The sequence below is a fragment of the Natrix helvetica genome, assembly GCF_964273705.1.
Source record: "Natrix helvetica genome assembly, chromosome: 1".
Taxonomy (NCBI): Eukaryota; Metazoa; Chordata; class Lepidosauria; order Squamata; family Natricidae; genus Natrix; species Natrix helvetica.
Genome location: NC_138548.1, coordinates 245,791,197 through 245,805,186, shown reverse-complemented (window position 1 = coordinate 245,805,186; position 13,990 = coordinate 245,791,197). Strand labels below are relative to the sequence as shown.

The following is a 13,990-nucleotide window of genomic DNA, read 5'->3' as shown; positions in this document are numbered from 1 at the left end:
AACGAAACACTTTTTTTCAATGGCATGCAGTGCCAGGTAGTGGATTAGGACAGAGGTGGGCTGCTGCCGGTTCGGACCGGTTCAGGAGAACCAGTAATTCCGACCAATAGGTCTGCCCCAGCACTATCCCGCCTTATATAATTGCCGTGTGTTTGATGCCACACACATGCACGGAAAGCACGCCCACTCACATTTTCAATTCTGGCCAAACCGGAATTTACATTGTATGACTCCCACCTCTGGATTAGGAGTAATGTAGAGCAAATCTCTCATGTCCAGCAGCATTTCTGCAGAAAAAAACGCTTTTGCCCCTCTGATATCTGATCGATGAGAATGTTGATTTCTATCATGGAGGTTGCTGGCAGCAGAAACAGAAGGAGAGAATTTCGCCAGGAAAATGTAAAGCACCAGTAGTAAACTGGAATCCTTCATGGCATGTTCTCTGCCTCAGCCCAATATTGGAACTCCAGTTCTGATCTCTTGGATTACTCGGTAGAGGATGTACTGTATTATAAAGTTTGCCTAGTCTGAAAAAGTGAAAGCCACCTGCTTAGGTTTCTCTACTACATAACTCCTTCTATTTCCAACATCCAAGCTGCACCTTTCCCTTAGTTAAATATATCTTCCTCACCGCAGAGAGCTAAACTTGGGAAGACAGTAGAAATCTGCTTTCTTTTTATAGTGATTGAGATTCTGGGGCTACATTCTGTCACTGTTCCATTTGTTTGCTTACTTGTTTATCAATGCAGTAGGCATGTTGGAAGATTCCAAAACATTTTATGTGGCTTGCACATGTAGAACCTGTGGGCGGACATGTACATCCTCCCCACCAAAATTGATGGGTGCAGGGGTGATCTTTTCCGATGCATCCAGCTTTACGTACTGTCTCCAGTTCAACAGACTGCTCAACCTCTGTGCCATTGATATGGATGCACTAATCAGGGGAGGCTGTTGCTTTCCATTGGATCATGTTTTGGCTCTGGTACCTGCTAGGGATGCTGCCTTGCAGATAACCAGATGTGAGACTTATTCATGATTTGGTTCTAGGAATGAGTTGAGTTGGCTGTCATTCAGTAGTAGGTTTCACTTATTTTTACCATTGGTTCCCCTCCCTTGGGTGCTTGCTTTGTACACTTGCACACATTTTGCGTATGCGCCCAGCCCTCTGCGCATTTGCTTTCCTCTTGTGCACACCTTCTGAGCATGTGCCCGGCCTCAAAAACGTGCCTAATAGGACAGCAGAGAAGGGGGACGGCCCACCAGCAATCTCCGCTACATAATGTATTCCCACCGTAGTTGCTGAATTGGCAATAGAATTCCCTGGGCTTATGGTGTTGAGGGACGTCAATTTTCCTACCCTGAGCACAGGAGCAGAAGCAGCTCAGGAGTGCATGGCTATCATCCTAACAGTTTATGTAAGCTGGTTTTTCTCAAAATCTGATCTCAGCACCCCTCGGGATCCCTTAAGACCCTCTCAGGGCTGTGCAAATTGAAATAATTTGTCAGGCAATGTTGAAAAACAATACAACATTAAAGTCCCATCAAACACTTGTGAGATGGGGCTATGGCAGCAAATGCATCCATTTTAATTTAAATTCTGTAAATATTGATAAACATAACCCATACAAACAAACATAAACTTCTTTTGCTGCCCTCCATAATTTTTTTCAAAATAGAAAAGAGTCCTAAAAGTTTAAGAGCCACATTGAAATTTGAAGGAAGTAGCAAAGCATTTTAATAAGGGAAGGAAACTGGTTACGTAAGTTCCCTCTCTGCCAATATTCTTGGTATAACACTATTTTTTTAAAAAAAGCCTTTCCATGAGAACACAAACTACAGACCTTTTAGCATGCTGATATTTATATTTGCTGTTTATATTTGCAGTTTATTTATTCTCATTCGTGGGGTTATTTCCAAAGTTGGAGGAACTGCTACTCTCTGCCAAAGTACACAGACTACCTAGATCAGAAAGGGGGTGGGGGGGAATGATTGCAAACAAATATTATAATTTCCATCATTCCACACCTTCCTTTCCAGGAGCCAGGCAGAAGTAAGTAAGTCTGTTGAACCTTTCATTGTCAAATTGTTCCTTCCCACCTCCCCAGGCACCAATAGGTCCTCCTGATAGATTTCGACACATCATCAATCTTTACATTTATCTTCTGTGTTCGCATAATACTTGTAGCCAATTTGAATGGAAAATAACCTCCCAGGGGGAAGTTACTCCTTATTTCTGAAGCTTGGAATTTTTTCCCCCAGCAGTGACAGGTCCATCATTGTCAGTATACATTGTTGGTATAATTTTAAGACCATGCAAGCATCGCTTAGAAAATTATGGGTTTGTACTTTTTTAATTTCTTTTTTAGAGCCGCCACCTACCGGTATTACAACAACAACGGGATATCTTTCCACCACCTCAACCTTCCCTACTAAAACTACAGGGATAAGTCCAAATAGGTAAGTTTAGGTTTACAAGGCAGGGGTTTTTAAACTTTTTACCACCACATCTCCCTAGAGCAGGGATGTCAAACTCTATTTCATTGAGGGCCACATCAGGGTTTTGCTTGACCTCAGCGGGCCGTGTGGGCGTGACCAGGGTGGGCGTGGCCAGCTATGTTGGGGGGGCGTGTGGTGGCCCAAGCACTCTGCCAGTGAAATCGGGCTCCCAAGCTCTGTTGTTGCTGGCGGAGGCACTGCAGGGCGGTCCTTTATTGTTTCTAGTATTATGGAATATAGGAACTGACACAGAATTCCAGGATCAAACAGAAAAGGTTTATTGCGCAATAGATCCAGTCGCAACACAAGGAAGCACAGACTGAATCCCGAATAATTTGTTTGCAAAACTATTATAGATCTTACAGGGCCCCCCCCCACACTCCCCACACCCCCACAAGCCCTCCCTTTTCCTTCTCTCAAAGCTAAAATAAAATGTGGTTTTTCTAGTAAGTCACAGGTACTCGCAAAGCTATCTAGTTTTCTGTCTTCAATATTGCGGTTTGGCGAGGTGTGATTTAAGCTTCCACTTGCAAACTAAGCTTCCTCTTGCAAACCCTTAATCTTCAAACTAAAGCTTTCCTCTTACAGAACTCTTAACATGCTCCATTATAAAGACAGTTACATATATTTAAGATTCCTATTATCCCATATTATATTATCCCATATTACTAGGGCGGCCTCATGGGCCAGATCTAAGCACCCCACAGGACGGATACGGCCTCTAGGCCTTGAGTTTGACACCCCTGCCCTAGATGTAATCTTAAAGTACACGCCTTCCCTAAAAATCCAAACACCAGAATAAACACAAATGAACAGTGAAAACCACTTAATGAAATCTAAGGAAAGATTGATTTACGATAACAATGTACAACTAAATGGTACTTTATACCTTCCCTGGACTCTGTCTCTATCTCCTCAAAAACGGGAGGGAAATTAGGAAAGCCGAATCTAAGGGTGTTAGATCGGCGAGAAGCAGCAGGCGAGAGGCGCAAGTGAATTTCAATACTTTTCATTGCAAGAGTAAGTGACTGCTCTCTGCCGGCTGGGCTGCTGGAGCTCACCTTTTAAGGAGCTCCAGAAGACCAGCTGGCCAATGACAGTTGTTTAAACTTCCCGGGGTTTGGGCAACCAATCCCCAGTGAGCATGCGAAAACATGTAAATTTAACAATGTATGTCCGTACGTAACAAAGGGCATATTTATTTGCTTACATTTCAGATGCCCCTACTCTAAGCAGATGGCAACTGAACTTTAAGCTTTCTTTTAAAAAATGCATGCGGGCTGATACACTTTCCAAAAAGCTTTCAAAATATTTAGCCCAGACAGCAGGTGGCTCTCATCTGTCATTGGAAAATTTCCTCTTCTGTTGACCCTCCCACCTTTCTGTTCCAAGAAAGAAATGGCCAATCACTTTGCTTCTGGTGGCCAGATCACCCATACATCCTTTTGTATGTATATAACATGCAGATACTGTATGTAGAAAAAGTAGGATCCTTGGTGGTCTCAGAGATTGGCTGTTTTCTTGCAGATGTTTCATTACCCAAACCCCATCAGTGCTGATGAAGCTATCTAGTTTGGGCAATGAAACATCTGCAAGAAAACAACCAACTTCAGAGAGTGCTAAGGACCCTTCATTTCAACACTGAGCTACAAATCAGGGATGAAATTCAGCAGGTTCTGACAGGTTCTGGAGAACCAATAGCGGAAATTTTGAGCAGTTCGGAGAAGCGGCAAATACCACCTCTGGCTGGCCCCAGGGTGGGGTGGGAATGGAGACTTTGCAGTATCCTTCCCCTGCCACGCCCACCAAGCTGGTTCTACCACAGAACTCATAGCAAAAAAATTTGAATTTCACCACTGCTACAAATGTTCACCTCTATCTGTAAAATAATGTATTTAAACAAAGTACAATTAAATTAAATACACAGTGTTGATTTATATGCACAAAGGTATATACACAAAGTCAATACACATAAATGCAAGTACAACAACTCTCTGCAAAATTCTTAGCTGGATGTTTTAGAGTCAGTTTGATCTAGTGGTTAAGGCAACAGGCTAAAAAGTTACCGTGAGTTCAAGTCCCACCTTAGCCATGAAAGCCAGCTGGGTGACTGGGGGTAATCACTCTCTCTCTCAGACCAACCTACCTCACAGGTTTGTTGTTGTGAAAATAGGGAGGGAAATGGTACATTCACAAGCTTGAGGTATTTACAAAAATAATAAAGGTAGGATGTAAATAATAAACAAATAAATAAATTTCCACTCTAAGCATTTTTAGATGCCTACTTTTTTTCCCAAAACTGCTAAAATAGCTCTGGGATTAAGGATTTTGGCTAGTAAGAGGCTGGTGATTTCAAACCCAGCAAGAACATATAATATAAACACATATGCTAATTTCATTCCTTCAGCTGGCTAGCTAGTTTTTCATAGCAAGCTGAGGCCTTTTTTTTAATAAAAAAAGGATGTGAAAGTTAGCACCGGTCTCTCTCTTCCCTGGAGACTGAGGGAATGGTGCAACCTTCTAGTGTTAACTAGAGAAAGATAGCTAGCTCCTGAAAGGGGAAAAATAGTAATTAAAAAGAATTCTCTGGGGTTTCATACTGGCAACCTCTTGCACGAGGCAAAAAGCTTTTAGCTACTGCATGGTTTAAGCAAATGTGAAAAAGCTTTTAGATATGAAACAATTGCTCAAGTATTTCGGCCCCTGTGAGTTTCTTGGGGTTAGTGGAATCAAAATAGAGAACTCAAAGCAGCATAAGAGAAATAGATTATTTTTAAACTGTGGCAGGGAAACAAGAGTTCAGTTTTGCAATGGCAGTGTGTGCTGTCTGCCCTCAGAAAATGGTGACTGTCCTGTTCTAACTTATAAGGCATGACCTCTGTTTGTGGTTTCCAACATGTTTGAGATGGAAACTGACCAAGGAGAGATTCAACCTAGAAATAAGGAGGAACTTTCTGACAGTGAGAACAATCAACCAATGGAACAGAAGTTGCCTTCAGAAGTTGTGGGAGCTTCATTACTTGAGACTGTCAAGAAGAGATTGGACTGCCATTTGTCAGAAATGGTGTAGGGTCTCCTGCTTGGGCAGGAGTTGGACTAGATGACCTACAAGGTCCCTTCCAACTCTGTTAAATCTGTTAAATCTATTAAATCCAGCCTGTGCAAAAAATGATGAGGTAGCACAAAGTAGTATATATGGAGTTCTTCATACTGAACCTCAATTCCAATATTTATGGATAAGTTCCCCCCCCCCCCATTTATTTTAAATTGGCCCTCTATGTGGAGGACATCCGCAGGGCAAGAAAAACGAGCTGTGTAAGGATTAGAAATAAAGCCTATATGGATTTTTCACACCAAGAGATTAACTCTTAGTATAGCAGTGGAAGTAGGGACAAAATGAACATTTCTCTTTAGAATTAAGAGACTTCATTTGTAGAAAGTCTCTGCCTAATCTTTCCGTGGAGGATTGCTCAGAGGTAGAAGTTCCCAGTGCCATCCAATCTGAATGAATCTAGCTTATTAATTTAAATAACATCCAGAGCTACGTATGTGGCAAACAACCAGAAGGGAATGTAGTCCAGCAATCTCACTGATTTTCTGATATCTGTCCCTGCAGCGACCTTGATCTCCTGCTCCTGCTACCTGTGGTTCTTGGGTTACTGGTGCTAATTTTAGGTGGAACTACGCTGTTGATGTGGAAGCTAAAGAAGAAAAAAGGTGAGAAATTTGCCAAAAGCATTTGCATCTTGATTGTTTCATTCCTTAAATTGGGAGTGAACCATGTTTGGTGGCTGGGGAGACATATTGTTAAAAAAATTACATTATTAAGAATTTTACATAAGGATTTATCTTTAAGAAAGAAAGAAAAAAGTGCAAGGAAAAAGAAAGAAAAGACACAAGTTACTAAATAAAATGACTTTCAAACTTGTCTTCAATAGAGAATTGTAATCTTAGAATCCTTTCTCATTCTTAGATATTATACAAATCTCTCATTTAATTCACCTCTCTGAATCCGTAAACTATCATATCATTTTGGTTTGCTTTCAGCAAAAAGTCCATATAAGGTTTTCAGACTTTCAGAAGAGTTTTGTTGTTTTCTCTGACCAAATAGATCAACTTTGCTACCTTAGCAAATTCTGACATTTTGACTATCCATCCCTCCACTGTGGGAAATATCATTGTTCTTTCATCATTGAACATACAATAACCTTGCTGCTGTTACCATATACAAAACCAATCTACCATGAATCTTTTCTAATTTCTTGTCCATAAATCCTAATAAAAGAGTTCTGGTTTCTTCACAATATTTATCTTTAAAATCCTTCGCATCTTTTATCAATTTGAATGAATGGATGAAGGAATTGTTTTTCTGATCCTTGTTTCTAATTACAGAAAACCAGGAATCTGAATAACAGCTGCCTAACGCCATAATTTGAAAAAATGTAATTTCCCGAGAGAAAAATCTAATTTTAAAAAAGTTGGTTAGATCATAAAAATTAACTTGGGCAAAGGAAGGAAATAATAACCATATGACTAACATTTTTTTCCAAAGCTGCTGCTTTGAATGTTGCAGCAATGCCCTAATGCTATTTTATTGTTTGTTTGTTTTTTAGCTACCAAAAACTCTAAGGATGTCCTTCCATCTACGGTAAGCAATTTCAAAAAATTTACAGGCATACATCCAAGCACATTGACATTAAGAGGACAGGAGTTGACCTGGAACTTATTTATGGAGGATCACTTTTTAAAGTCATGTAAGACATTCCATCTTATCCAGCATAAAAAGCTGGATCAATGACGCCAGAAACCCTATCTGAACCTTTTATGTTTGGAAAGGACTGAGGTGTCAGCTAATCCAGCATTCCCCAAACGAATGCGTTTCAGATTTTCTGGAACTCAAGCTCCCAGAATTCTCAGTAGCATGGCTATGTGAGCAGATAATTGTCGGTATTTTGGGCTAAATATATCTGAAGGGCTTAAGAAGAATAATTCAATTAACCATATTTTTCGGAGTATAAAACACACTGGAGTATAAGACGCACTAAGATTTTGAAGAGGCAAATTAAAAAAAAGTTTTTGCACTCTGCAAACTTTCCCAAAATAGCCCATTTTTTGTGAAAAAGCGCCCGTTTTTTTTTTAAAGGACATGCATAACCTTTAGGAGGCTTATAGAGTGCTCCTGGGGGCTGGGTGGGGCAAAACTGAGCAAAAAATGGCCCGTTCTTCACTCATTTCTGCCCTCCTCAGCCCCAAGGAGCACTCTATAAGCCTCCTAAAGTCTCTGCACAGCCATTTTGGTGAAGGGGGTGGGGTTTCGGGGGGCAAAAAATGCTGTATTCAGTGTATAAGATGCACCCAGATTTTCAGCCTCATTTTTGAGGGAAAAGGGTGCGTCTTATACTCCGAAAAATACGGTACGTCTAAGAAGATGGAAGAGGTAGATATCTAGGAACTCAAATTCTTCTAACGAAGGAAATCACTAGGCCTTTGGGTCACATTTAAAGATGACAAAGCCTTTCCGAAACAGAGTTTACAGAATCACAAACCTGAGTGTCAGGGCACAGTTCCAAAATAAGAAAAGATAAGTTCATGAATAGGGGTTTATCAATAAATCTTGGATTCACTTTTGAGTCATAAAAGATTATTTATAGCCTTGGGTCTCAATTTCTACATTTTCCTGAAAATTTTCAGTACTTGAAGATCAGTGCACAGCTAAAACTGTTTGACTATCAGACTTTAAAAAAAAATCATTGAAGAGAGAAACAACTCTCAAGGCTGTCAGTTCAAAATAAAGAGATGTACATTATTTAAGAGTCATACAACTTAACAGCACCTTAAGAAAACTCCTCCCTTTCCTGGTGGCCTGTGTGTCTGTGTATTATTTCTTGGTTCTTTTTCATTTTTACATGGGTATCCTGAGTTCTTATTTCCCCATATCCTATGTGGAAATGAGATGCTACTTCATGCACCAAGCTCAACATTTCTACACATCCAGCCACTGATTTCCAACAGTGAATCAGAATTCAGTACAGTTGGTCTTAGAAGCTTTTTTTTTATTGTTCAAATTTGTATTAGTTTTAACAATTTTACAAGGAAAAGGGGTTATAGGGTTATAAAACATATTGACAGCTACATCATGCGGGGGGGGGAGAAGCCCCCCCAGGTCTTGCAACTTTTACAAACGAAGATAGAAAAATATCAACATTTACATAAGTATTAGCAGTTTTAAGTTTAACACAAAATCATCAGTATGTTTCAACCATTTGTTTTGTATCACTTCCATGAAAGTACATTGTAGCAACAATTGCAATAGTGTTCCAAATCACTTGTGATCTGAGTCTTGTAGTTGTTGCGTCCTCCCTCCTGTCCACCTCAGCCCCTCCCTCCTTTGTTTCTTGTGCAATATCCCCCATTTCACCTAAGAGAGCACTATGTTTTTTAGTGAAAGCCTCTGCTTCCGCTACTGTGTTGATTCTAATTCGGCTGCCCTCCAAAAAAATCAACATGCCTTCTGGAAACAACCACCTGAACCAAACCCCATTATATATACACACACACACACACACACACACACACACACACACACACACCAAGAAGGAATATTTCCTTCTGTTATCTCTTACTTTCTTTGGGATCTGTTTAAGAATGGTTATTTCTTTATCTTTATATTTTAATGGTCCTCCCCTTTGAGCTCCTAGAACCTCATCTCTTGTGGTTTTTCTAAGAAATTTGACATGAACTTCCCTTGGAACATTGTGTGTTCTTGCATAGGCTGAGTTAACCCTATAAACCAGATCAATGTCCCACCGAAGCTGTTGCTTATCTCTATTAATATATTCTGCTAGTATTGTGGTCATAATCTCCTTAAGATCTTCGTTCTCAACTTCTGGCAAGTTTTGGAACCTAAGAGGTCTTAGAAGCTTTTCTATGATTAGGAATTCAGGCTAATCAAAGAAACAGACATCCCCACCATTGGAGTTTGAATTCCCTTGGAGGATGCATCTGATTGACCCCTTGCATCTCCTATCTTCAAGGCTATCACTAAAATCAATAGTTTCCATATTCACAATGTCTATGGAAGTAATGTCCTTTAATTCTATGGAACCAACACATTTTTATTCAATATGTGCTACAGGATGGTACCGTGACCCACCAAAAGAGAATACATTACAGACCAAACATAATTAATATAAATGTCAGCCTAAGGATGTTCCAACTGGTACTGTGAAGATAAGAGAAGTACAAGGCAAACCAAATTAAGTAGCAACATGTTTTCCCTTAATTTAGGTTTCTCCTTCATCTGATCAAGCCACAGATGGCACAGAAGTGGCATATGCAACTGTAATACCAACTCGGTCTTTTGCTTCTAAGTCTCAGGTGCTTTTTGTTATTCAATTTTGTTAATGCTTTTAATACTTCTTATCTATTACATTTGCAATTGTGTTTATCATGTATATATTTGGTACATTGGTAACAAATTCACTGTGATTTTTTTTTCAAATAAACAAAACCCAAAGGATTGGTGAATTCATCCTGGGAATTAAGCCTGGGAAACTTTCACCCAACCAATTTGCAACCAAACTCAGCTTATTTTCTGACAATTGGCCTCTCAAAAGTCATATCTGTATATGGAATGCCAAATCAGTCTTAATTGTTCCAGGTCCACAAAATGTTTACAGAGTTTAAAGGACAAATGAAACGTCAAAAGACAACCTTCCTTTGACCAAATGTAAAAGGAGTTAAAATATTACGGGCCATTAATTCTGCAATTCTGGAATTCCTTAAAGTTGTATCCATGTGACTCTCAAACCACAGTATTGTCCTACTATTGGAATTGCCCAGTGTTACGCTAAAGGCTTTGTAAAATAGAATATTCCCATCATCTTATTTGTTTTTCTTTCCTCTTTCTTTGGTCACAGCAAGAAATTGGGAAGATCAGTCGAAAGATGTTCCCCATGCCTTTCCTTCTGTAGAGGTTCCAAAAAGCTTCTTAAAAGTGAATCTCTGCACCACAATTGGCTGACATATCTAGATTTTTTAGGGTGCTACTAATAGGTAAAAGTTCCCCGTCCAGTCATATTTGACTCTAAGGGGTGGTGCTCATCTCCATTTCTTGGCTGAGGGAGCCAGCATTGTCCAAAGACATTTTCAGTGATCGTGTGGCCAGCATGACTATATGTCAAAGGCACACGGAATGCTGTTATCTTCCCACCGGAGTGGTACCTATTTATCTACTCACATTTGCATGCTTTCAAACTGCTAGGTGAGCAGGAGCTGGGGCAAGAATGGGAACTCACCCCATTGCTCAATGGGGGTATCAAATTCAAGCTGTCAACTTTCCAGCTGACATGTTCAGTGTCTTTCATCGCTGACCCATCGTGCCCCCTGGCTACTAATACATTCTGACAGTTCAGATGTGCAAATTATGTAAGTTGAATGCAGTTTCATTAAGAATTTTGCAGTTATGAGCATTCCATGCTTTCGTGTTCATCATCTGAATCTCCGTTTTGCCTTCAAATGCCTCATTTGGTCCTTTATTTGGACTTGAGCTCACCTACTCAGGTAAACAAAGGCAGGTTACGCTGAGGCTGGCATGAGAGCAACTTCAGCAGATTATATCCTGGTAGATGGGTCTTTCTGAATGGCAATATCAACACCAATTATGGCGGCTATTTTAGAGACTCCCCATAACTTCTTTCCAAAATTCCACATTTACTGGAAAGACCTGAAGCCAGGAGATTCTGTGAGGTGGGGAAATAGATAGTTCCAAGGCTCCATAGACCACAGCATTTCAATAATAGAGAACTATTTTACTGTGGTTTGAAGTTACTTTTCTTGAGACAAAAATAAATGGACTTAAACATTGCCAATGACCCAGAGCGGTGATGGCTAACCTTTTCTAGAGTGAGTGCCTGAATCCCCAAAATGCAATGCGCATGCGCCCCCCCACACGTGTGTCCCCCCGCATATGCGCATGCAGCACCTCCACACATGCTTTTCCCCCGAGCATGTGCACGCATCCCCCCACATGTGCCCAGCCTCCCACACACGCACACATATCTCCCTGCACTTGCCCCCCCCCTCATGCACGGCATGACCAGCTGTCTGGCAACAGGCATGCACGCATGCGCAGTGGAGTTGAACTAGGGCAATGGCTCACATGCCCACAGAGAGGGCACTGTGTGCCACCTGTGGCACACATGCCCTAGGTTCGCCATCATGGACCTAGAGATTAAAGCTGTGGAGAGGCCCTGCAGGGAGTCTTTCTCAGAGAAAAAGGTCCCACTGGTGATAGGATTTGATCTCAAGTAACTCCCTTGAATACGTACAACGTATAATGGTAGGGTAATGGAATGGGGGTGCTTAGAGTTATGACTTCTAAATGTGCAATTGGAAGAAGACTCCCTATTCTGGAAGAACCGCCTTCACTATCTAACACAGTGGAAACATTACAACATAAAATCTTACAGAACATGTGTTTATGACTGGCTATTAATCTGAAGTGTAGCTGCATAATCCATGGCATTATGTGTTGTATGAATCTAGCCAGTATGGTTGACATGTAAATCCTGGCAGCTTGACCTTAACCTGGTCAACCATAGTTAAGGGAAAAGCCTGTTGGCAAACCACCAATAGCATTTTTCTGACCCATTTTCAAATACTTTTGATCACTCTAGTAACTAGTAGCTAGTAATATGTGCTATATGTTAACCTTCTAGGTTTCTAAAAACACAGAAAAGATCGATTATGCGTCCTTCAGATTTTCCACCTTAAGTGACCAACCTATCTACGCTAATGTGTGAAAAGAAGACAATCAAGCCATGCCAGAGAAGTTCTCCTTGTATGAACTGGAGGAAAAAGGATTCAGACCTTCTCTGTCCTCCTGTTCCAGCTGCTCCAACAGAAGACCACAACCCTTCAGCATCGCTTACATTACTGCAGAGATGTGATAAAATAAAGCCCATCTTTTTGACCTAAGTGGAATGGCACTCCAGGGACTTGTGTTTCAGCCAAAGTCTCTAAAAAACTGTCCTCTTGGGCTACAACATCCATAGTTGCCCAGCCAAGCCACCCATGGGTTTGTGTCAGGGGTGGATTCTAGCCAGTGTTACTGCCGGTTTGCTCGTCCGCATGCTTTGCGTGCATGCACAGTTCAATGGAAATTGTTCTGCGCATGCGCAGAACTAAAAAAAAAAAAAGATGTCGGTGGCACCAGCGATGACTGGGGAACTGGTTCAGGGGCGTAGCCAGCCTGGGTTGCTGCTGGTTCTGCAACCCACGCCGGCATACCACTACCAGTTCGGCCAAACTGGGCTGAACTGTTAGGAACCCACCTCTGGTTTATGTGATATGTTTTGTAGTTCAACACTTTGAAAATCCCCTGGATTTGCTCCTCCCTTAGGACAATCTTGCCAATAGCCTCAAGATTCATTCAAGCACACGGACTGTTTAAATCCAGCAGAGTACCTAAGCAATGCTGCAGGTATCTGTCTGAGTAACCTGGCAGGTAAACATCCTTGCTTAGTTTTGTTTTCTCCATCATTTGTAACAGAAGGAAATAAAAGCTATAGATTTCTTCTACTGCTGTGAGACCACCTGTATTTGGTTCTTGTTCTTATTTCCGTGGGTTGTTGAGTTCCAATCAACCAAGAGGATACGTGCTATAATGTAAAATGTCCGCACCAAAAGCTGTAAAAGCGGTTAGTAGGAAGTTAGTGGGTTTTTTGGCCCAGGAAGCTTCAAGGCCCCTTCCCCATCCATCTCCCTGTGGGAAGCAATTCCCAAAGGAAATTCCCAGCCCTTTCCCAAACTGGTTCTTGGGAACAGGCACCAGAAAATTCCCCCAAGGCGAGAAGACAAGAGTGGCTGAGTTATCATAAAGAGACGAGAGAATGAAATGCTCATGAGAAGAAATAATCCAAAACCCTTAAAGAAGTAGAGCCTGGAACCAGGATGAGAAGGCTGGGCATGTGAGGGTGTGAGATCCTACAGCTTTCTGAAGAAGAGTTAGAATACGACTTTCCCATCAGGCCTTTAGGGTTTAGCGGCTTTGAGTAAGTAGTCATTGTCAACCTCAGCTACTTTAAGATGTGTGGACTTCAACTCCCAGGATTCCCCAGACAGCCATTATTGTTCGCTATAAACCTACAGTGATTATACTGTTACAATTACATTATACAGTTTATTATACAGTTACACTTGCTTTATACTGTTCTTTGTAGCCCAATTCTCTTAAAAGATTAATATGGCAGGAATAAGGCTTTTAATGCAATACAGGTAGTCCTCGACTTACAAGAGTTTATTTAGTGACCATACAAAGTTACAATGGCACTGAGGCGGGGCCAGCGTTGCAACGATATGGTTGTGTGGTCTCAATGCTCTGAGACCACAGCCAATACTTTTGTCACTGGGTGGTCCAATGGACCTAAATCGTCCCGAAGAGACGATGAACAGGAAGAATATGTCTTGCTGATTTTGGGGATATTGCAAAATC

The 13,990-nt window shown here is 41.1% G+C and overlaps 1 protein-coding gene across 4 annotated transcripts in view; it reads left to right on the top strand.

Moving 5' to 3' along the window:
• Positions 1-13,368, top strand: part of CD300LF (CD300 molecule like family member f) — a 116,402-nt gene extending 103,034 nt beyond the window's left edge. For all 4 annotated transcript variants that reach the window (XM_081966560.1, XM_081966559.1, XM_081966561.1 and 1 more), the window contains 5 exons: positions 2,367-2,457; positions 6,113-6,213; positions 7,110-7,144; positions 9,784-9,873; positions 12,216-13,368. In XM_081966560.1, coding sequence (XP_081822686.1) covers positions 2,367-2,457; positions 6,113-6,213; positions 7,110-7,144; positions 9,784-9,873; positions 12,216-12,299 — 401 coding nt within the window. In that variant the 3' untranslated portion in view covers positions 12,300-13,368. The remainder of the gene's footprint in view (positions 1-2,366; positions 2,458-6,112; positions 6,214-7,109; positions 7,145-9,783; positions 9,874-12,215) is intronic.
• Positions 13,369-13,990: the final 622 nt, after the last annotated feature.